This window comes from Staurois parvus, unplaced genomic scaffold, assembly GCF_062004578.1.
Source record: "Staurois parvus isolate SC_StPar_1 unplaced genomic scaffold, SC_StPar_1.0 ptg002623l, whole genome shotgun sequence".
Lineage (NCBI taxonomy): Eukaryota > Metazoa > Chordata > Amphibia > Anura > Ranidae > Staurois > Staurois parvus.
In genome coordinates this window covers 2,814-27,500 of record NW_028320419.1, presented here as the reverse complement: position 1 = coordinate 27,500, position 24,687 = coordinate 2,814, and the positions used below count along the sequence as shown (strand labels likewise).

Here is a 24,687-nt window from a genome sequence, read left to right as displayed (position 1 = left end):
GCATCATTAAAAAATAAATAAAGGGGGAAAAAAAAAAAATTATATATATATATATATATATATATATATATAAATTTAACAATATTTAAGCTGATATTGAAACTTAAAATAAAAAATTATATATAGTATATATAAAATATTGTGTAAGTATACTGTACAACATATATGTGTGTGTATAATAAATATATATATATATATATATATACACATACGCTGTACAGTATATATACACAATATATTTTTATATACATTTTTTTTTCTTCGGTGGGGGTTATATAGCTGGGCTCTTAGTGAGGCGAGTAGCATTTGCATTTTTGTAACAATGTGCTGATCTTTAAATTGTAAAATAATATATATATATATACACACACACTTATATGCTGTACAGTATATATAAAATATATTTTACATATATACATATTTTATATATATATATATATATATATATATATATATATATACAGTTGCAAGAAAAAGTATGTGAACCCCTTGGGATTATGTGGAGTTTTGCATGAATTGGGCATAAAATGTGCTCTGAACGTCATCTAAGTCACAACAATAGAAGAACACAGTCTGCTGAACATAATACTACACAAACATTAGATGTTGCCATGGTTTAATTGCACATAACATGTAAACATTCACAGTGCAGGGAGGAAAAAGTATGTGAACCTTTGGACTTAATAACTGGTTGACCCTCCTTTGGCAGCAATAACCTCAACCAAACGTTTCCTGTAGTTGCAGATCAGACCTGCACAACGATCTGGAGTCATTTTGGACCACTCCTCTTCACAAAACTGTTTCAGTGTAGCAATATTCTTGGGATGTCTGGTGTGAATCGCTCTCTTAAGGTCATGCCACAGCATTTCAATCGGGTTGAGGTCAGGACTCTGACTGGGCCACTCCAGAAGGCGTATTCTGTGCTGTTGCAGCCATTGTTTTGTTGAATTACTTGTATGCTTTGGGTCATTGTCCTGTTGCATCACCCATCCTCTGCGGAGCTTCACTTGGCGGACAGATGGTCGTACGTTTTCCTGCAAAATGTCTTGATAAACTCTGGAATTCATTTTCCCATCAATGACAACAATCTGTCCAGGCCCTGAGGCAGCAAAGCAGCCCCAAACCATGATGCTCCCTCCGCCATGTTTCACAGTGGGGATAAGGTTTTGATGTTGGTGTGCTGTGCCTTTTTTTCTCCACACATAGTGTTGTGTGTTCTTCCCAAACAACTCAATCTTGGTTTCATCTGTCCACAGTATATTTTGCCAGTAGTGCTGTGGAACATCCAGGTGCTCTTTTGCAAACTTCAAACGTGCTGCAATATTCTTTTTGGACAGCAATTGCTTCCTCCGTGGTGTCCTCCCATGTACTCCATTCTTGTTTAATGTTTTCCTTATTGTAGATGTGTCAACAAAAATGTTAGCATGTGCCAGAGATTTCTGTAGGTCTTTAGCTGACACTCTGGGATTCTTCTTTACCTCATGCAGCATTCTGCGCTGTGCTCTTGCAGTCATTTTTACAGGACGACAACGCCTAGGGAGAGTAGCAACAGTGCTAAACTTTCTCCATTTGTAGACAGTCTGTCTTACCGTGGACACATGAACATCAAGGCTTTTGGAGATACTTTTGTAACCCTTTCCAGCTTCATGCAAGTCAACAATTCTTGATCGTAGGTCTTCTGAGAGTTCTTTTCTGCGAGGCATGGTTCACATCAGACAGTGCTTCTTGAAACCAGTAAACCCAAAACAGGTGTGTGTTTTTTAAGGGCAGGACAGCTGTCAGCAACACATCCAATATCATCACACTGATTGGAGTCAAGGTTGGCCACTCCTGGCTCCAATTAGCTCTGGGAGAAGTCATTAAGCTAGGGCCTCACATACTTTTTCCTCCCTGCACTGTGAATGTTTACATGTTATGTGCAATTAAACCATGGCAACATCTAATGTTTATGTAGTATTATGTTCAGCAGACTGTGTTCTTCTATTGTTGTGACTTAGATGACGTTCAGAGCACATTTTATGCCCAATTCTTGCAAAACTCCACATAATCCCAAGGGGTTCACATACTTTTTCTTGCAACTGTATATATATATAATTTTTTTTTTTTTTATCTTCGGTGGGGGTTAGTAGCATCTGCATTTTTGTAACAATATGCTGATCTTGAAACTAAATTAAAATATATATATATATATATATATATATATATATATATATACTCTGTACCGTATATATACATGATATATTTTTTTTTATATATAAATTTCTTTTTTTTTGTTTTTCCTTTTGTTCTTTGGTCTGTTTATCTAGTCGGGGCCGAGGCTATTAGCAGGCAAGACCATAGGGAAATTTCTTTCAAATCATTTTAGACTTTGCATAATGGGTTTTGTCCCTGCCCCCCCCCCCCCCCCCCGGCCCTGTTGGATGACACCTTTGTATATAGAGGGAAATCCAAATCTGGCTGCTTATTCTGTTCAGTCCTCAGAGAACAATGGGGAAAGGAGGAAAAGGATCCAACCCAGCAGACCCCAGGTCAGGGTGATCTGGGAACTCCGTATTTTGGTGAGTGGAGTTATTTTGAGAAAATTGATTTTGCTGCAAAAAAAGTTCCCAGTTTTTACTCACTGAGCCGTGTGGGCGAAATGTGCTTTCCTGGTGCCAACATGGCAGCATATGTGTGCCGGTACACTGCCATGGATTGCATTGGAGTATCACCATGGCTGGTTCCAGGGGCGGACTGACAACTCATGGGGCCCCCGGGCAATAGGGGATCATGGGGCCCCTGTGTCCTTGCCCAAACTCGAAAAAGCCTATGAAAAAGGTACCAGGGGCATCTCATGGGGCCCCCTACTAACCCCGGGCCCTCAGGCAGTGCCCGAGTTTCCAAATGGTCAGTTCGCCCCTGGCCGTTTCACACTATAGAAACGCAGTCCAGATGCATTGTGGATGCATTGTTGCATGCGCTTTTTTGGCGCGTTCCGGTGCTTTTTAGATTTCTTGATGCATTTCAGTTCATTATTTCCCTTCTCTTTTTCTTCCGGGCCAGTTCACACTCCATGCGTTTCAGTTGTGTTCTTTTCTGCATCCAAGACGCACAGAAAGTCGGTGATATGGTTGTCAGTGTCATAGTTCCCATCAGCACTTGCAGTTCCGGTGCGTTCCGGTTGCAAAAAAATAAAATAGAACAGGCTGCATTTTTCCTGCACAGAACTGTACTGAAATGCGGTAAAACACACCAAAACGATCTATTGTCTATTGATGCTGGTTTGCTGAGAGATCTGTTGCAGCTACTGGGGGTCTATTGTTGTGGGGGTGGTATTTTGTCTTGGGGGGTCCATTGTTGCTGGGGTAGAATTTTGTTTTCGCAGGTCTATTGTTGCTGGGGTGGTATTTTTGTTTTGGGGGGTCCGTTGTTGCTGGAGGAACCTATTGTTGCTGAGGGGGTCTGATGCTGCTTGTTGCTGGGAGATCTGTTGCAGCTGCTGGGGGTCTATTGTTGATGGGGGACATTGTTGCTGGGGTATATTTTGTTTTGGGGGGTCTATTGTTGCTGGGGTGGTATTTTTGTTTTGGGGGGTCCATTGTTGCTGGAGGAACCTATTGTTGCTGAGGGGGTCTGATGCTGCTGGATCCTGGGAGATCTGTTGTAGCTACTGGGGGTCTATTGTTGCTGGGTGGCATTTTGTTTTGGGGGGTCCATTGTTGCTGGAGGAATCTATTGTTGCTGAGGGGGTCTGATGCTGCTGGTTGCCAGGAAATCTGTTGCAGCTACTGGGGGTCTATTGTTGCTGGGGTGGTATTTTTGTTTTTGGGGGGTCCATTGTTGCTGGAGGAATCTATTGTTGCTGAGGGGGTCTGATGCTGCTGGTTGCTGGAGATCTCTTTTACTGCTTTCCTTGTTATCATTAACAAACTGAATACAAATTATTTAGCACCACAGGTCCGTCCGCCCCTGGTTCTGTTTTCTCTAAAAGGTATGGTACTGGGAGGTGGAACCAAGTGACGGTGCTCAGAGACAGAGACTGGGCTCAGAGACAGGGCTGAGCCAAGATGTGACTCAGAAGGAGGGAGTTCCCGCACCATTTTTATTGGTGGTGGGGGCCTGAGGGGAGGAGGTGCTGGTGGTGGGCGCCCAATTTTAATGGCGGGGGGCCGGGTGCCAAATTTCAGTGTTGCCACTACTGTATAAGGATCCTGAACATGACTCCAACACAGGAATGATTGTTAATTCCAAATGCTGGGAGATAAATTCTAGATATAGTCTCCAAATATAGAAAACAATATCAATATCCAATATAATAAAGAGTTCTAGAGAAAAGCAGCTTGTATCCAGAATATTAAAGCAGACCCAGTTGGCTACGCAGTTTAGACTCACACTCCACACTCATCTCAAGGACACATGAACCACAGGTTCAAAGAGAACGGGAAGTCAGTAGATCCATCAAGTTGAAAGCCTGTTCATTTATGACCCTTGTAAATCTTTCACAGTAACATGAAGCAGTCCATAAAATGGGGATTTACCATTTTATGAACGGTTTCACTTTGCTGTGGAAATGTTTTTCTGATTGTGCTCCAAAGCCAGCTCCATAAAGACATGGTTTGACCAGTTTGGTGTGGAGGAACGTGGAGGAACTTAAGTGTCCTGCACAGAGGCCTGACCTCAACCCTACTGATCACCTTTGGGATGAGCTGTAACGCTGATACCAAGCTAGGTCATCTCACTCAACATCTACACATGACCTCACATATGATCCAAATTCCCAAAGACACCCTCCAGAACCTCATGGAAAACCTTCAAAGAAGAGCAGAGGATTTAAGAACCAACATGGGGGGTTCTAGAGAAAAGCAACATGAACAATAGTCAATCCCAAATGCTGATAGATGAAATCTAGATGTAGTCTCCTAATATAGAAAACGATATCAATATTCATATAACAAGGAGTTCTAAAAAAGTGCAGCTTGTATCCACAATATTAAACCAGGTCTATTTGATTACGTAATCTAGAATCATGCTCCACACTCTCATCTCATGAATAAATGAACCTCTGGCTGGGAAAAAAAAAAGACAGCAGCAAGCCAGTAGATCCACCAAGTTGAAGGTATGTTAGTTTATGACCCTTGTAAAGATTACACAGCAGGTCATAAAAAGGATTTTCCATTTTATGAACTTTTTTTAATCTTGTTGTGGAAGCCTTTTATGACTGTGCTCCAAAGTCTAATCCAAAGTCTGGTGTGGAGGAACATGGGCGTCCTCCACAGGGTCCTGACCCTCAGCCCTACTGAATGGGATGAACAGGAACACCGGTTCCAAGCCAGGTCTTCTCAACCAGCATCCTGCCTGACATCACAAATGGGTACAAATTCCCTCAGACACCCTCCAGAATCTTGTGCAAAGCCTTCCCAGAAGAGCGAAGGATGATACAACCACCATGAAGGGGGGTTCTAGAGAAAAGCAGCTTGTATCCAGAATATTAAACCAGACCCAGTTGGCTACACAGTTTAGACTCACACTCCACACTCATCTCAAGGACACATGAACCACAGGTTCAAAGAGAACGGGAAGTCAGTAGATCCATCAAGTTGAAAGCCTGTTCATTTATGACCCTTGTAAATCTTTCACAGTAACATGAAGCAGTCCATAAAATGGGGATTTACCATTTTATGAACGGTTTCACTTTGCTGTGGAAATGTTTTTCTGATTGTGCTCCAAAGCCAGCTCCATAAAGACATGGTTTGACCAGTTTGGTGTGGAGGAACGTGGTGGAACTTAAGTGTCCTGCACAGAGGCCTGACCTCAACCCTACTGATCACCTTTGGGATGAGCTGTAACGCTGATACCAAGCTAGGTCATCTCACTCAACATCTACACATGACCTCACATATGATCCAAATTCCCACAGACACCCTCCAGAACCTCATGGAAAACCTTCAAAGAAGAGCAGAGGATTTAAGAACCAACATGGGGGGTTCTAGAGAAAAGCAACATGACCCCAACACATGAACAATAGTCAATCCCAAATGCTGGCAGATGAAATCTAGATGTAGTCTCCTAATATAGAAAACAATATCAATATTCATATAACAAGGAGTTCTAAAAAAGTGCAGTTTGTATCCATAATATTAAACCAGGTCTATTTGATTACGTAATCTAGAATCATGCTCCACACTCTCATGTCATGAATAAATGAACCTCTGGCTGGGAAAAAAAAAAGACAGCAGCAAGCCAGTAGATCCACCAAGTTGAAGGTATGTTAGTTTATGACCCTTGTAAAGCTTCCACAGCAGGTCATAAAAAGGATTTTCCATTTTATGAACTTTTTTTAATCTTGTTGTGGAAGCCTTTTATGACTGTGTGCTCCAAAGTCTAATCCAAAGTCTGGTGTGGAGGAACGTGGGCGTCCTCCACAGGGTCCTGACTCTCAGCCCTACTGAATGGGATGAACAGGAACACCGGTTCCAAGCCAGGTCTTCTCAACCAGCATCCTGTCTGACATCACAAATGGGTACAAATTCCCTCAGACACCCTCCAGAATCTTGTGCAAAGCCTTCCCAGAAGAGCGAAGGATGATACAACCACCATGAAGGGGGGTTCTAGAGAAAAGCAGCTTGTATCCAGAATATTAAACCAGACCCAGTTGGCTACACAGTTTAGATTCACACTCCACACTCATCTCAAGGACACATGAACCACAGGTTCAAAGAGAACGGGAAGTCAGTAGATCCACCAAGTTGAAAGCCTGTTCATTTATGACCCTTGTAAATCTTTCACAGTAGCGTAAAGCAGTCCATAAAATGGGGATTTACCATTTTATGAACGTTTTCAATTTGCTGTGGAAATGTTTTTTTGATTGTGCTCCAAAGCCAGCTCCATAAAGACATGGTTTGACCAGTTTGGTGTGGAGGAACGTGGAGGAACTTAAGTGTCCTGCACAGAGACCTGACCTCAATCCTACTGATCACCTTTGGGATGAGCTGTAACGTTGATACCAAGCTTGGTCATCTCACTCAACATCTACACATGACCTCACAAATGATCCAAATTCCCACAGACACCCTCCAGAATCTCATGGAAAACATTCAAAGAAGAGCAGAGGATTTTAGAACCAACATGGGGGGTTCTAGAGAAAAGCAACATGACCCCAACACATGAACAATAGTCAATCCCAAATGCTGGCAGATGAATTCTAGATGTAGTCTCCTAATATAGCAAACAATATCAATATTCATATAACAAGGGGTTCTAAAAGAAAGCAGCTTGTATCCACAATATTAAACCAGGTCTATTTGATTATGTAATCTAGAATCATGCTCCACACTCTCATGTCATGAATAAATGAACCTCAGGCTGGGAAAAAAAAAAGACAGCAGCAAGCCAGTAGATCCACCAAGTTGAACGTATGTTAGTTTATGACCCTTGTAAAGCTTCCACAGCAGGCCATAAAAAGGATTTTCCATTTTATGAACTTTTTTTAATCTTGTTGTGGAAGCCTTTTATGACTGCTCCAAAGTCTAATCCAAAGTTTGGTGTGGAGGAACATGGGCGTCCTCCACAGGGTCCTGACCCTCAGCCCTACTGAATGGGATGAACAGGAACACCGGTTCCAAGCCAGGTCTTCTCAACCAGCATCCTGCCTGACATCACAAATGGGCACAAATTTCCTCAGACACCCTCCAGAATCTTGTGCAAAGCCTTCCCAGAAGAGCGAAGGATGATACAACCACCATGAAGGGGGGTTCTAGAGAAAAGCAGCTTGTATCCAGAATATTAAAGCAGACCCAGTTGGCTACACAGTTTAGATTCACACTCCACACTCATCTCAAGGACACATGAACCACAGGTTCAAAGAGAACGGGAAGTCAGTAGATCCACCAAGTTGAAAGCCTGTTCATTTATGACCCTTGTAAATCTTTCACAGTAGCGTAAAGCAGTCCATAAAATGGGGATTTACCATTTTATGAACGTTTTCAATTTGCTGTGGAAATGTTTTTTTGATTGTGCTCCAAAGCCAGCTCCATAAAGACATGGTTTGACCAGTTTGGTGTGGAGGAACGTGGAGGAACTTAAGTGTCCTGCACAGAGACCTGACCTCAATCCTACTGATCACCTTTGGGATGAGCTGTAACGTTGATACCAAGCTTGGTCATCTCACTCAACATCTACACATGACCTCACAAATGATCCAAATTCCCACAGACACCCTCCAGAATCTCATGGAAAACATTCAAAGAAGAGCAGAGGATTTTAGAACCAACATGGGGGGTTCTAGAGAAAAGCAACATGACCCCAACACATGAACAATAGTCAATCCCAAATGCTGGCAGATGAATTCTAGATATAGTCTCCTAATATAGCAAACAATATCAATATTCATATAACAAGGAGTTCTAAAAGAAAGCAGCTTGTATCCACAATATTAAACCAGGTCTATTTGATTATGTAATCTAGAATCATGCTCCACACTCTCATCTCATGAATAAATGAACCTCTGGCTGGGAAAAAAAAAAAAGACAGCAAGCCAGTAGATCCACCAAGTTGAAGGTATGTTAGTTTATGACCCTTGTAAAGATTACACAGCAGGTCATAAAAAGGATTTTCCATTTTATGAACTTTTTTTAATCTTGTTGTGGAAGCCTTTTATGACTGTGTGCTCCAAAGTCTAATCCAAAGTCTGGTGTGGAGGAACATGGGCGTCCTCCACAGGGTTCTGACCCTCAGCCCTACTGAATGGGATGAACAGGAACAACGGTTGCAAGCCAGGTCTTCTCAACCAGCATCCTGCCTGACATCACAAATGGGCACAAATTCCCTCAGACACCCTCCAAAATCTTGTGCAAATCCTTCCCAGAAGAGCGAAGGATGATACAACCACCATGAAGGGGGGTTCCAGAGAAAAGCAGCTTGTATCCAGAATATTAAACCAGACCCAGTTGGCTACACAGTTTAGACTCACACTCCACACTCATTTCAAGGACACATGAACCACAGGTTCAAAGAGACCGGGAAGTCAGTAGATCCATCAAGTTGAAAGCCTGTTTATTTATGATCCACAATATTAAACCAGATCCAGATGACTACGTAGTCTAGAATCACACTCCACATCTCATAGATAAAACTAACCACAGGTTGCAATAATAAAGACAGCAGCAAGCCAGTAGATCTATGAATTTAAAGCATGTTATTCTTGCAAAGCCTCCAAAGCAAGGCAAAGCAGGTCATACAATGGAGATTGACCATTTTACGAACGGTTTCACCTTGCCGATTAAACTTTTTATGATTGTGCTCCAAAGTTCGCTCCATAAAGAACTTTGGTGTGGAGTGGAGGAACGTAGGTGTCCTGCACAGAGCCGTGACCTCAACCCAACTGAAAACTTTTGAGATGAGCTGGAACGCTGATACCAAGCCAGGTCTTCTCACCCAACATCTACACATGACCTCACAAATGATCCAAATTCTCACAGACACCCTCCAGAAGCTCATGGAAAGCCTTCAAAAGAAGAGCGGAGCATATTAGAACCAACGTGGGGGGTTCTAGAGAAAAGCAGCATGACCCCAACACATGAATAATAGTCAATCCCAAATGCTGGTGGATGAATTCTAGATATAGTCTCCTAATATAGCGGACAAGATCAATATCCGTATAATAAAGAGTTCCAGTTCTAGAGAACAACAGCTTGTATCCATATTAAATCAGACCCAGTTGACTACGCACTGAATGCCTGAGGGATGAGTTGGAAGGCAAAAACTGAGCCAGGTCTTGTCGTCCACCATCAGTACCTGACCTAACAAATGAGCCATATTCCCAAAACCACACTACAGAATATTGTGGAACGCCTTCCCAGAAGAGCGGAGGGATGTTAGAACCACTAAGGAGGGAGGGGTCATCTCCATGTTGATGGTTTTAATGGGATTGGTTTCTTCTCTGCAGGCGTGACCTTGCTTTTGCACCCTCCAGCTTTTTGTAAATAAACCCCAAAGTGTCAACAGGCATATCAAATACTCAAGATGTTGTCACCAGATCCGCAACCCTTAGCAGGGGAAGACCCTTCAGAGTCCAATATGGCTGACAATTCGAAGGTGCAGCCCCCCTTCCCCATAGCCAACAAGGAAGAAGGGCTGACCCTCAAAACGTGTTAGCCGTATTGGACCCTGAAGGGTCTTCCCATGGTACAAGCGGATCTGGCGACAGTCACGTGTTGGGTATTTGATACGCCTGTTGATGCCTTTGTGAGTATATTACTTGCTTTTATTTATTAATGAAGTGTATGGGAAGGTAGTGCGCTCGGCTGGGGCGCCCCCTATCTATTGTTTTATAGTACTTTCTATTACATACTTCTGACCCCTGGATTCTGCATTGCTACTGACCCCCGCGCTCTGCCCTGCCTTTCTTTTTAATGGGGCTTTGCGACGTTCTTGTTTTTTGTAGCTCCCTGCACTCTGATGATTCCTGATCTCTTCCATGTTGTTCTTGCAGATCTCCAGCTCTCCAGGGTTGCCTACATGTGCCCTAGACGTGTAAATATCGACCGCCTCGTCATATCACCTCGGGTAAATGTTGCGTGAATACCGGCAAGGCTGAGGAAATTGCTTTGTTACCTCCGGCAGTCATTGAGCTAAAAATATAAAGCGGGACGTGACCTTTTCAGCTCTGAGCTGACCAAGGCGATCACACAACACGCGTGTATTTTGATGGAGAGGCGAAGGGTTAGAACACACGTGTCAAACACAAGGTCCGAGACCATTTCATGTGGCCCTCGCACCTAGGTGAGAGGTGGAGACCAGTATACTGTGCATAGCACACTCCTAAACCCTGCACTCTGTAAACAGCGCACTCCTGAACCCTGCACTCTGTAAACAGCGCACTCCTAAACTTTGTACTCTGTATGTAGTGCTCCACTGAACCCTGCGCTCTGTATGTAGTGCACCACTGAGCTCTGCACTCTGTATGTAGTGCACCACTGAGCTCTGCACTCTGTATGTAGTGCACCACTGAGCTCTGCACTCTGTATGTAGTGCACCACTGAGCTCTGCGCTCTGTATGTAGTGCACCACTGAGCTCTGCACTCTGTATGTAGCGCACCACTGAGCTCTGCGCTCTGTATGTAGTGCACCACTGAGCTCTGCGCTCTGTATGTAGTGCACCACTGAGCTCTGCACTCTGTATGTAGCGCACCACTGAACTCTGCACTCTGTAAACAGCGCACTCCTGAACTCTGTTTGTAGTGCACCACTGAGCTCTACACTCTGTATGTAGCACACTCCTGAACCATTCACTCTGTATGTAGCGCACCACTGAGCTCTGCACTCTGTATGTAGCGCACCACTGAACCCTGCACTTGCTACATAGCGCACCACTGACCTCTGCATTCTGTAAACAGCGCACTCCTGAACTCTGTATGTAGCACACCACTGAACCCTGCACTCTGTATGTAGCACACCACTGAACCCTGCACTCTGTATGTAGCGCACCACTAAACCCTGCACTCTGTATGTAGCGCACCACTGAACCCTGCACTCTGTATGTAGCGCACCACTGAACCCTGCACTCTGTATGTAGCACACCACTGAACCCTGCACTCTGTATGTAGCACACCACTGAACCCTGCACTCTGTATGTAGCACACCACTGAACCCTGCACTCTGTATGTAGCACACCACTGAACCCTGCACTCTATATGTAGCACACTACTGAACTCTGTACTCTGTATGTAGCACTCCACTGAGCTCTGCACTCTGTATGTAGCACATCACTGAACCCTGCGCTCTGTATGTAGCGCACCACTGAACTCTGTATGTAGCGCACCACTGAACTCTGTATGTAGCGCACCACTGAGGTGGAGGAAGAAAGAAGAGAGGAAGATGCCGAATGTCTGGGGCCAGTGCAGCAGCTTACCTGCTGCTCCTTCCAGTGTTCCTCTCAGACTCAGTCCCTTACAGAAAGCCAGCTGGCAGCTGCTGATTACTGTGGAGTTCCAGCCCTTCTCTTGCCATTCATCAGGGGAGCCGGAGCTAAGCTGCGTAGAACACTAAATTATAGAAGCGTATACCATCAAAATGACTAACCCCAGTATAATATATGACAATGGTTGTTGCACCCATGTCTGAATTAACTGCACGCTAACACCTATACTTACCTGTAGACATGTGCAGAAAAAAAAAAATGTGTTTTGTTTCGCGTCGTTTATTCATTTTCGACCAAATTAGAATTTTTCCAATGGATTTGATTCAAATTTTAATCGAATTCAAATAAAAATATTGAATTGATCCAAATTCATTTTAGAGAAATAGTTGGTTCTATTCTATTCCATTATTTCCTGTTTTATTCTTTTTTATTATGTTCTATTTTATTCCTTTATTTTCTATTTTATTCTTTTCTATTCTATCCTGTTCTACTCTATTCTGTTTAATTGTATTCCTTTTAAAATTCACATTTTGGAAGACGGCTATATTTATTCTGTTGTATTTTTTTTTTATTCTATTCCTTTTTATTTTCTATTCTATTCCATTTTATTCTTTTTTTTTTTTATTATTATAAATATTTATTAATTTCCATTTTATTCTATTCCATACTTTTCAAAATTCGAATTTCGGAAGACACTAATACACACAGTCTTTGGAGGAAATCAAGAATAGTCAGCAATGTTTTATATTTCAAATTTGTTTTCGAAAAATAAACACTTGATATTGAATTTGATTTAAATTTTGGACGAACTTTCATTTCATTATTTTGGATTCATTTAAAATTTAATATTTTCATTCGGAAATTTGGATACATTTGAATCTCGGAATTCAAAAATTTTTGTCCGAATTTCGATTCGGAACGAAACGAACCGCACACGTCTACTTACCTGTCCACGCTCATGCCACATCTACACAGTGCAGCCCAAGGGCAGCTTCATCAGGGGCTGTGCAGGCCCCATGGGCCAGCAGTATGGACATTATGGGATGGGAAGGAGGTGCCGAGTTCATGGCGGTGTAGGCATGACTATGTCTGGTATGGGTGGGGTGGTAGGAGCTTTCCATAAATTTTTCAGCTTGGTTTCACATTCTTCTTTAATTTTTTCTAGAACGTTCCTCCAGGAAGTGAAGATGCTGCAAAGACACCCGCGGCAAAAACGCAAACCAACACGGAGCTGAAAATGTTTGGAAATATGAAGCCCTTGTGAAGAGTCAATCATGTTTTCCTTGGTACGGCTCATCTGCTATTCCGGCACTAAGTGGAGGGTCACCCGCCTCTTGTTTCTGGTCCTGATCCTTTTTACGTTGATGGTGCTCATCTTCAGTAACATAAGGTGGCTCCCTGGGAAGATAGTCATTTCCACCTTGAAAATACAAAACGCCCTGGCCAATCTGTCTAGTAGGGTTCAAGTCAACATGCAAGTGGTGGAGAACCACATCTCCTCTATAAATACACAGCTTCTGATGGCGAATTCTTCACTGGAGACCAAGTCCAGCAAGGACTCTCAGAAAAGGGTTCATACGTACGATTACGTCATCAATGAGCCCGATAAATGTAAAGATGGCGCTCCATTCCTTATTCTTCTCATCACCGTGGAATGTTGGAGGAAGCAAGCTCGGCAGGCCATTCGACAGACGTGGGGGAAGGAGGACTTTCTACCCGGAGTCAAGGTACTGCGGCTGTTCATTGTAGGCAAGGACCTTGGGTGGACTGAGGACGGGCAGAGGTCTCTTGTTGAGGAAAGTCAGACATTTCACGACATCATTCAGCAGGATTATTTGGACACCTACTATAACCTGAGCACAAAGGTCATCAACGGGTTCAACTGGATTTCCACATACTGCCCGAACGCCTCATACGTCATGAAAACGGACAGCGACATGTTCGTCAACACCGAACATCTAGTCTACCATGTCTTGAAACCAGACAAGCCTCCGAGAGTAAACTACTTCACTGGATATATGATGATCAACGGAACGCCGATCCGGAATCTGGACAGCAAGTGGTACGTTCCTCCCGAAGAATACCCGGAGGACAGTTACCCGTTGTTTTGCTCCGGGACCGGCTATGCCTTCTCTGGAGACCTGGCAACCAAGATCGTCAAAGTCTCCCCAGCCATCAGATGGATCCATCTGGAGGACGCCTTTGTTGGCCTTTGTCTTGACAAGTTGGGGGTTCTGCCGGAGGCCCCACCAAAGGACACCGACTTCAACCCCTGGAAGGTGGTCTACTCAGACTGTGAATACAGCAAGATTGTGACGTCTCACGAATTCAGTCCGGGGGACATGATATACTATTGGAACCAGTTACAGCAAAATAAACAGAAATGTGTCTGAACCCTCAGAGGCGGACCCTCAGAGAGCAGACCCTCGGAGAGCAGACCCTCGGATAGCAGACCCTCGGACAGCAGACCCTCGGAGAGCAGACCCTCAGAGAGCAGACCCTCGGAGAGCAGACCCTCGGAGAGCAGACCCTCGGAGAGCAGACCCTCGGAGAGCAGACCCTCGGACAGCAGACCCTCGGACAGCAGACCCTCGGAGAGCAGACCCTCGGACAGTCGGCGACCGCCATTGAGGGTCTTCATTCAAAGTGTTTCAAATATTTGTTGGTTTCTCGTGATTTCAATCTCTTCCAGTCCAGACGCTCCCCCCCCCCCTTCCAGTCTGGACGCTCCCCCCCCCTTCCAGTCCGGACGCTTCCCCCCCCCCTTCCAGTCTGGACGCTTCCCCCCCCCCTTCCAGTCCGGACGCTTCCCCCCCCCCTTCCAGTCCGGACGCTTCCCCCCCCCCTTCCAGTCCGGACGCTTTCCCCCCCCCCTTCCAGTCCGGACGCTTCCCCCCCCCCTTCCAGTCCGGACGCTTTCCCCCCCCCTTCCAGTCCGGACGCTTTCCCCCCCCCCTTCCAGTCCGGACGCTTTCCCCCCCCTTCCAGTCCGGACGCTTCCCCCCCCTTCCAGTCCGGACGCTTTCCCCCCCCTTCCAGTCCGGACGCTTCCCCCCCCTTCCAGTCCGGACGCTTTCCCCCCCCTTCCAGTCCGGACGCTTTCCCCCCCCCTTCCAGTCCGGACGCTTTCCCCCCCCCCTTCCAGTCCGGACGCTTCCCCCCCCTTCCAGTCCGGACGCTTTCCCCCCCCCCTTCCAGTCCGGACGCTTCCCCCCCCCCTTCCAGTCCGGACGCTTTCCCCCCCCCTTTCCAGTCCGGACGCTTTCCCCCCCCCCTTCCAGTCCGGACGCTTTCCCCCCCCCCCTTCCAGTCCGGACGCTTCCTCCCCCCCTTCCAGTCCGGACGCTTCCCCCCCCCCCCTTCCAGTCCGGACGCTTCCCCCCCCTTCCAGTCCGGACGCTTTCCCCCCCCCCCTTCCAGTCCGGACGCTTTCCCCCCCCTTCCAGTCCGGACGCTTTCCCCCCCCCTTCCAGTCCGGACGCTTCCCCCCCCCTTCCAGTCCGGACGCTTTCCCCCCCCCCTTCCAGTCCGGACGCTTTCCCCCCCCCCCCTTCCAGTCCGGACGCTTCCCCCCCCCCCTTCCAGTCCGGACGCTTCCCCCCCCCCCCTTCCAGTCCGGACGCTTTCCCCCCCTGCAGTATTTTATTTTATTTTTTTTAATTGAACAGCCCATGTACGATACATGTAACAGACTTCATCTCACCACACTATTGCTTGGTTGCTCCCCAGTCTGTCCTGCACAGAAATCTGGTTAAAAATCACACAAATGCAAGAAACTGATCTGATTGGCTGCTATTGATTTTTTTTTTATTTACTATTAATAATAAATAATAATAATTTAAAAATCAGCTCCGAGAACTTGCAGTATTTTTTATTTTTTATTTTTTCAAATTGAACAGCCCATGTATGATACATGTATATGTTAAAATCACACAATTGCAAGAAACTGATCTGATTTATCTGCCATTGAATTTTTATTATTAATAATAATCAAAATAATCATTTAAAAATAAAATCAGCTCCGAGATCTTGCAGTATTTTTTTTTTTATTGAACAGCCCATATATGATACATGTATGATAAATCACACAAATACAAAGTTCACTACAATAATATATAAAAAAATAATTCATAAAGGAAATTACACAGAATATAATATAAAGTGGACTTTAAAAAAAAACACATAAAAATAATGCATGCATAAATTTACCACTTCACCTCAGGAAGGTTTTACCCCCTTCATGACCAGGCCATTTTTTTCCCCTGTTCAGCACTGCGCTACTTTAACTAGCAATTGCTCGGTCATGCAACGCTGTACCCCAATGACATTTTGTTTACCCACAAATAGAGCTTTCTTTTGGCGGTATGTGATCACCGCTGGGGTTTTTTTATTTTTTATTATAAAAAAAAAAAAAAAAAGAAAAGAAATTATAGATTTGGAAACAGTATTTTCTACATTTTACTCTAAAACATATCCAATTAAAAAAAAATCATAAATTTTAGGTTAATATTTTCTACTTTTTATTATAAAACATATCCAATAAAAAAAAATTTCTTTTTTTTATTTTGCTAAATGTTTTTGGTAAACCCCCCCCAAGCAAATAAAAACAAAAAACAACCCAATAAGTGTATATTGGTTTGATTGAAAAGTTATAGCGCCTACAAATACAAGTGATTGGACACAGCCGATCAGCAGGTCCTGGCCAGGATATGTTGATGTGTTAAGTCGCGGGGGGGGGGGGCGCAATCCCGGAAACAGGCAGCGACGGAGTAGTACTTTGCAAGGCCTGCAGCTGGCGCCGCGGTGAAGGGTACTGTGGTGGGTCGGCAAGTAATTAAATCACACGGAATATAAATATAATAGTTCACAATAATAATAATTAAAAATGATACATAAAAGGAAATTACACAGAATGTGATATATAATGCTTGCTACAATAATATATAAAAATAATGCATGTATGACTACCATCGGGGGTCTCCAAACTTTCTAAACACGGGGTCAGTTCACTGTTCTGCAGACTTCATGGGGGGCCGGACAGCGGCCAATGGGAGTAGAAAATGATCCATCATTTGTTTTAACATGCATTCACAAATATATGTAAAAATATATGTTAAAATTACTTTTTTTTTTTTTTATATGTTAAAAAAAAAATCTGTAGAATATATTTAAAAAAATATATATTTTTTTTACATATAAAAAAGTAATTTTTATTTTAAAATGTATATTTTTAAAAATATATATTTTTAAAATATATTCAGATTTTTTTTTTTTACATATAAAAAAAGTAATTTTTATTTTAAAATATATATTTTTAAACATATATATTTTTAAAATCTATTCTTCAGATTTTTTTTAACATACAAAAAAAGTAATTTTTATTTTAAAATATATATTTATTTAAAAATATATATTTTTTAAATATATTCTTCAGATTTTTTTTAACATATAAAAAAGTAATTTTTATTTTAAAATATATATTTTTAAACTTATATATTTTTAAAATATATTCTTCAGATTTTTTTTTTAACATATAAAACATATAAAAAAAAGTCATTTTTATTTTAAAATATATATTTTTAAACATATATATTTTTAAAATATATTCTTCAGATTTTTTTTAACATACAAAAAAAGTAATTTTTATCCTAAAATATATATTTATTTAAAAATATATATTTTTTAAATATATTCTTCAGATTTTTTTAACATATAAAAAAGTAATTTTTATTTTAAAATATATATTTTTAAACTTATATATTTTTAAAATATATTCTTCAGATTTTTTTTTTAACATATAAAACATATAAAAAAAGTCATTTTTATTTTAAAATATATATTTTTAAACATATATATTTTTTAAATATATTCTTCAGATTTTTTTTAACATACAAAAAAAGTAATTTTTATCTTAAAATATATATTTATTTAAAAATATATATTTTTAAAATCTATTCTTCAGATTTTTTTTAACATAAAAAAAAGTCATTTTTGTTTTACAAAATATATATTTTTAAAAAATATATTCTTCAGATTTTTTTAACATATAAAAAATAAATACATTTAACATATATTAATACATATATTTGTAAATGCATTCCAAAAATGTAGATTTGTATTTTTAAAGACATACCAGTATATTTGAAATGTTGGCATGAGTTCATTTAATTTCATAAAGCACTGTGCAAACTGTTGGCGCTATACAAATCCTGTATAATAAACCTGTATAATAATTAAAACAAAAAAATGTTTTCTATCCTGTTCATGACAATGAAGACAATTTCTTTTTGTTTTATAAAATGTGTTAAAAATTCTATTAAAAAAAAAAAAAAGGAACCCTTAAAATAAAAATACAAATTTAAGTACCTGAATTTTCACAAACAGTTAATGCAGTTGATGAAGAATATTTGATTTTTTTAATCCTCTCTTGTACATATGCTGTACTGAACCCTGTCAATGACAATATTGCTACATTTTTATATCTTATTTTTTAGATATTTATTTTGAAGGGTTGCCTGTTTGGGATTTCTGAGTGCCTTTTATTTTATGGGGCACAACAAATAATAATGTGGCTGAAGGAAGAATAATTTCCTATTTTCCAGTTTACATACACTGTCCTGAACTTTTTCCAATGACAATGTAGCAAATTTTAATGTTCTTTATTTTTTAGATTTTTGTTTTGAGGTTTTTTTTTTTTTTTTTTTTAGGATTTCTGAGCACCTGTATTTTTTATCAGGTATCACAAACAATGAATGCAGCAGATGGGGAGAAACCTGGACTTTTTCACGTACATACACTGTACTGAACCCTGTCAATCACAATGTAGCAATTTTTTTTTTTTTTTTTTTTAGAAATTATAACAATTAGACTTTTCTTCTTAAGGGTTCTTTTTAGGAGTACTTATATTTTACTTGGCATTACAAACCGTTAAATTTAGACAAATGAATATATGTTGTCATGTACATACACTGTACTGAACCCTGTCAATGACAATGTAGCAAATTTTATGTTCCTATATTTTAGAATTTTTTTTTTTTTTTGGCATCACAAACAGTCTAGCTGTTTCTATATATTTTTTTATTGTTGTAAGAAGAAACAATTTATCCAAATGAAGAATATATCTTTTTTTTTTTCATGTACACACACTGTACTGAACCTTGTGAATGACAATGTAGAAACTTTTTATGTTCTTTATTCTATATATTTTTTGTGTGTTGTAAGGAGAAACTTTTTTTTTTTTTTTTTTTTGTAGGGGTTACTGAGACCATGTTTTTTTTGGCATTTAACAAGAATGTAGCTGAATGAAGAAAATAAATATTTGACTTTTTCTCATGTACATACACTGTAATGAACCCGGTCAATGACAATGTAGAAGTTTTGAGTCTTTCCTAAATTTTTTTTTTTTTTTTTTTTTTAGAATTTTAACAATTCGACTTTTCTTTTGAAGGGTTCTTTTTAGGATTTCTGAGTGCTTGTTTTCGACTTGGCATTGCAAACAGTTACATTTAGCCAAATGAAGAATATATGTTGTCATGTACATACACTGTACTGAACCCTGTCAATGACAATGTAGCAGTTTTAAGTCTTTTCTCTGTTAAAATTCTAAAAAAAATAATTAAAAAAAAAAAAAATTAGACTTTTCTTTTAAAGGTTCTTTTTTAGGATTTCCGAGTGCTTGTTTTCGACTTGGCATTACAGTTACATTTAGCCAAATGAAGAATATATGTTGTCATGTACATACACTGTACTGAACCCGGTCAATGACAATGTAGCAAATTTTATGTTCCTATATTTTAGAATTTTTTTTTTTTTTTGGCATCACAAACAGTCTAGCTGTTTCTATATATTGTTTTATTGTTGTAAGAAGAAACAATTTATCCAAATGAAGAATATATCTTTTTTTTTTTCATGTACATACACTGTACTGAACCTTGTGAATGACAATGTAGAAACTTTTTATGTTCTTTATTCTATATATTTTTTATGTGTTGTAAGGAGAAACTTTTTTTTTTTTTTTTTTTTTTTTTTGTAGGGGTTACTGAGACCATGTATTGTTTTTGGCATTTAACAAGAATGTAGCTGAATGAAGAAAATAAATATTTGACTTTTTCTCATGTACATACACTGTAATGAACCCGGTCAATGACAATGTAGAAGTTTTGAGTCTTTTCTCTGTTAAAATTCTAAAAAAAATAATAAAAAAAAAAAAATTAGACTTTTCTTTTAAAGGTTCTTTTTTAGGATTTCTGAGTGCTTGTTTTCGACTTGGCATTACAGTTACATTTAGCCAAATGAAGAATATATCTTTTTTTTTTCATGTACACACACTGTACTGAACCTTGTGAATGACAATGTAGAAACTTTTTATGTTCTTTATTCTATATATTTTTTATGTGTTGTAAGAAGAAACTTTTTTTTTTTTTTTTTTTTTGTAGGGGTTACTGAGACCATGTTTTTTTTTTGGCATTTAACAAGAATGTAGCTGAATGAAGAAAATAAATATTTGACTTTTTCTCATGTGCATACACTGTAATGAACCCGGTCAATGACAATGTAGAAGTTTTGAGTCTTTCCTCAATTTTTTTTTTTTTTTTTTAGAATTTTAACAATTCGACTTTTCTTTTGAAGGGTTCTTTTTAGGATTTCCGAGTGCTTGTTTTCGACTTGGCATTGCAAACAGTTACATTTAGCCAACTGAAAAATATATTTTGTCATGTACATACACTGTACTGAACCCTGTCAATGACAATGTAGCAGTTTTAAGTCTTTTCTCTGTTAAAATTCTAAAAAAAATAATTAAAAAAAAAAAAATTAGACTTTTCTTTTAAAGGTTCTTTTTTAGGATTTCCGAGTGCTTGTTTTCGACTTGGCATTACAGTTACATTTAGCCAAATGAAGAATATATGTTGTCATGTACATACACTGTACTGAACCCTGTCAATGACAATGTAGCAAATTTTATGTTCCTATATTTTAGAATTTTTTATTTGGCATCACAGTCTAGCTGTTTCTATATTTTTTTTTTTTCAGTGTTGTAAGAAGAAACAATTTTTTTAATTTTTTGGGGGTTACCGAGTACCTGTGTTTTTTTTTTTTGTTTTTTTTGCCATTATACACAAGAACGTAGCTGAATGAAGAATATAAATATTTGACTCTCCAATGTACATACACTGTACTGAACCCTGTCAATGACAATGTAGCAGTTTTAAGTCTGTCCTCTGTTAAAATTCTAAAAATAAAATAAAATAAAAAATAATAATAATAAAAAAAAATTAGATTTTTCTTTTAAAGGGTTCTTTTTTAGGATTTCTGAGTGCTTGTTTTCGACTTGGCATTACAAACAGTTACATTTAGCCAAATGAAAAATATATTTTGTCATGTACATACACTGTACTGAACCCTGTCAATGACAATGTAGCAGTTTTAAGTCTTTTCTCTGTTAAAATTCTAAAAAAAATAATAAAAAAAAAAAAATTAGACTTTTCTTTTAAAGGTTATTTTTTAGGATTTCCGAGTGCTTGTTTTCGACTTGGCATTACAGTTACATTTAGCCAAATGAAGAATATATTTTTTCATGTACATACACTGTACCGAACCCTGTCAATGACAATGTAGCAAATTGTATGTTCCTATATTTTAGAATTTTTTTTTTTTTTGGCATCACAAACAGTCTAGCTGTTTCTATATATTTTTTTATTGTTGTAAGAAGAAACAATTTATCCAAATGAAGAATATATCTTTTTTTTTTCATGTACACACACTGTACTGAACCTTGTGAATGACAATGTAGAAACTTTTTATGTTCTTTATTCTATATATTTTTTATGTGTTGTAAGAAGAAACTTTTTTTTTTTTTTTTTTTTTTGTAGGGGTTACTGAGACCATGTTTTTTTTTGGCATTTAACAAGAATGTAGCTGAATGAAGAAAATAAATATTTGACTTTCTCATGTACATACACTGTAATGAACCCGGTCAATGACAATGTAGAAGTTTTGAGTCTTTCCTCAATTTTTTTTTTTTTTTTTTTTTTTTTTTAGAATTTTAACAATTCGACTTTTCTTTTGAAGGGTTCTTTTTAGGATTTCCGAGTGCTTGTTTTCGACTTGGCATTGCAAACAGTTACATTTAGCCAAATGAAAAATATATTTTGTCATGTACATACACTGTACTGAACCCTGTCAATGACAATGTAGCAGTTTTAAGTCTTTTCTCTGTTAAAATTCTAAAAAAAATAAAAAAAATCATTAAAAAAAAAAAAAATTAGACTTTTCTTTTAAAGGTTCTTTTTTAGGATTTGCGAGTGCTTGTTTTCGACTTGGCATTACAGTTACATTTAGCCAAATGAAGAATATATGTTGTCATGTACATACACTGTACTGAACCCTGTCAATGACAATGTAGCAAATTTTATGTTCCTATATTTTAAAATTTTTTTTTTGGCATCACAGTCTAGCTGTTTCTATATTTTTTTTTTTTTTAGTGTTGTAGGAAGAAACAATTTTTTTAATTTTTTGGGGGTTACCGAGTACCTGTGTTTTTTTTTTTTTTGCCATTATAAACAAGAACGTAGCTGAATGAAGAATATAAATATTTGACTCTCCAATGTACATACACTGTACTGAACCCTGTCAATGACAATGTAGCAAATTTTATGTTCCTATATTTTAGATTTTTTTTTTTTGGCATCACAAACAGTCTAGCTGTTTCTATATTTTTTTTTTAGTGTTGTAAGAAGAAAAATTTTTTTACATTTTTTGGGGGTTACCGAGTATCTCTTTTTTTTTTTTTTTGCCATTATAAACAAGAACGTAGCTGAATGAAGAATATAAATATTTTACTTTCTGTCATGTACATACACTGTACTGAACCCTGTCAATGACAATGTAGCAGTTTTAAGTCTGTCCTCTGTTAAAATTCTAAAAATAAAATAAAATAAAAAATAATAATAATAATAATAATAATAAAAAAAATTTAGATTTTTCTTTTAAAGGGTTCTTTTTTAGGATTTCTGAGTTTTTGTATTTGGCTTGGCATTACAAACAGTTACATTTAGCCAAATGAAGAATATATTTTTTCCTTGTACATACACTGTACTGAACCCTGTCAATGACAATGTAGCAAATTTTATGTTCTATGCTAAAAACAACAACTTTCTCCTCAACCAAGTCCCCAAAAATATGTTATTCAAAAGAAAAGAGAAAAAAAAAGTGATGCTAGAATGTCTCTAAAACAATGCAAAAAATAATAAAATTATATATTATAATATATAATAAAATATATTATTTTTATTGCTTTAGTGGCAACAGTTTGTGACTATAATTATTCCTTGGCCAGGGATTTTTTTTTTAGAAGCTTCAGTTTTAATGTGTATGAGATTTTCAGTTTCCTTACTTGACCTGTCGTGTGTATAAATGGCTGATTATTAAGGGGTAGCAGTCAAAGTCTGGCCGTTTTTATTGCTGTTAGTAGAACATTTTATTTTCTTCATTTTTAAAGTTTTAAACAATTAGATTTTTATTTTGAAGGATTTTTTTTTTTTATTTTAATTTTAGGATTACCGAGTATCTATTTTAACAGTCTTCACAAATACTGTAGCTGAAGGATGAATATTTGACTTATTCATGTACATACACTGTACTGAACCCTGTCAATGACAATGTAGCAAATTTTATGTTCCTATATTTTAGAATTTTTTTTTTTTTTTGTTATTGGCATCACAAACAGTCTAGCTGAAGGAAGAATATTTCACATTTTAATGTGCATACACTGTACTAAACCCTGTTTTTTTTTTTTGGGTTTTTTTTTTGGATTTTGACAACTATATTTGAAGGATTATTTTTTAGGAATATTTGGTATCTGTATTTTCTCAGTCTTCACAAACAATAATGTAGCTGAAGGATAAATATTTGACATTTTCATGTACATACACTGTAGTGAACCCTGTCAATGACAATGTAGCATATTTGTATGTTCTAAAAAAAAAATACAGGTATTTGAAAATCCTAAAAAAAAAAAAATAATAATAATAAATAAAAAAATGTAGTTCTCTCCTTTTTTTTTCTTTTTTTTTTTTAAGGATTTTCAAAAACCTGTATTTTATTTGGCAAAAAGCTAATGTAGCCGAATGAAGAATATTTGCCTTTTTCCCCATGTACATTAGATTTTTATTTTGAGGGGTTCTTTATGATTTTTTTAGTACCTGCATTTTATATGTTATAAAGGTGGCTGAATGAAGAATATTTGACTTTCGTGGTGTACTGAACCCTCTGAATGACAATGTAGCAAATTTTCTGTTCCTACATTTTAGAATTTATTTATTATTTTTTTTAATTTTGAAGGGGGTCTTTTAGGATTTCTGAGTACTTGTATTTTGATCAGTCTTCTGAAAAAATAATATTTGACTTTCACGTACATACACTGTAGTGATCCCTGTCAATGACAATGTAGCATATTTTTGTGTTCTGTATTTTTTGAAAGTTTTAACAACTAACATTTAAATTTTTTATGGTTTTTTGTTAAGGATTTCTAAGTATATTTTATTACATTTGGCATTACAAGCAGCTAACAGGGATAAAGAATATTTTATTTTGTTTCCTCGTGTACATACACTGTACTGATCCCTGTCAATGACAATGTAGCAAATTTTAGGTTCTTAAATTGTAGAGTTTTAACAATTAGATTTTTCTTTTGGAATTTCTGAGTACCTGTACTTTTTTTGGTATCACAAACAAACAATCTAGTTGAAAGAAGAATATTTCACTTTTTAATGTACAAACACTGTCAATGAAAA

The 24,687-nt window shown here is 38.2% G+C and overlaps 1 protein-coding gene across 1 annotated transcript in view; it reads left to right on the top strand.

Annotated features, from left to right (window-relative positions):
* The window catches only part of LOC149430586 (beta-1,3-galactosyltransferase 2-like), a 28,670-nt gene extending 14,042 nt beyond the window's left edge, over positions 1–14,628 (top strand). The window contains exon 2 of the mRNA XM_089666215.1: positions 13,062–14,628. Coding sequence (XP_089522341.1) covers positions 13,171–14,289 — 1,119 coding nt within the window. The 5' untranslated portion in view covers positions 13,062–13,170 and the 3' untranslated portion in view covers positions 14,290–14,628. The remainder of the gene's footprint in view (positions 1–13,061) is intronic.
* The last annotated feature ends 10,059 nt before the right edge of the window (positions 14,629–24,687 follow it).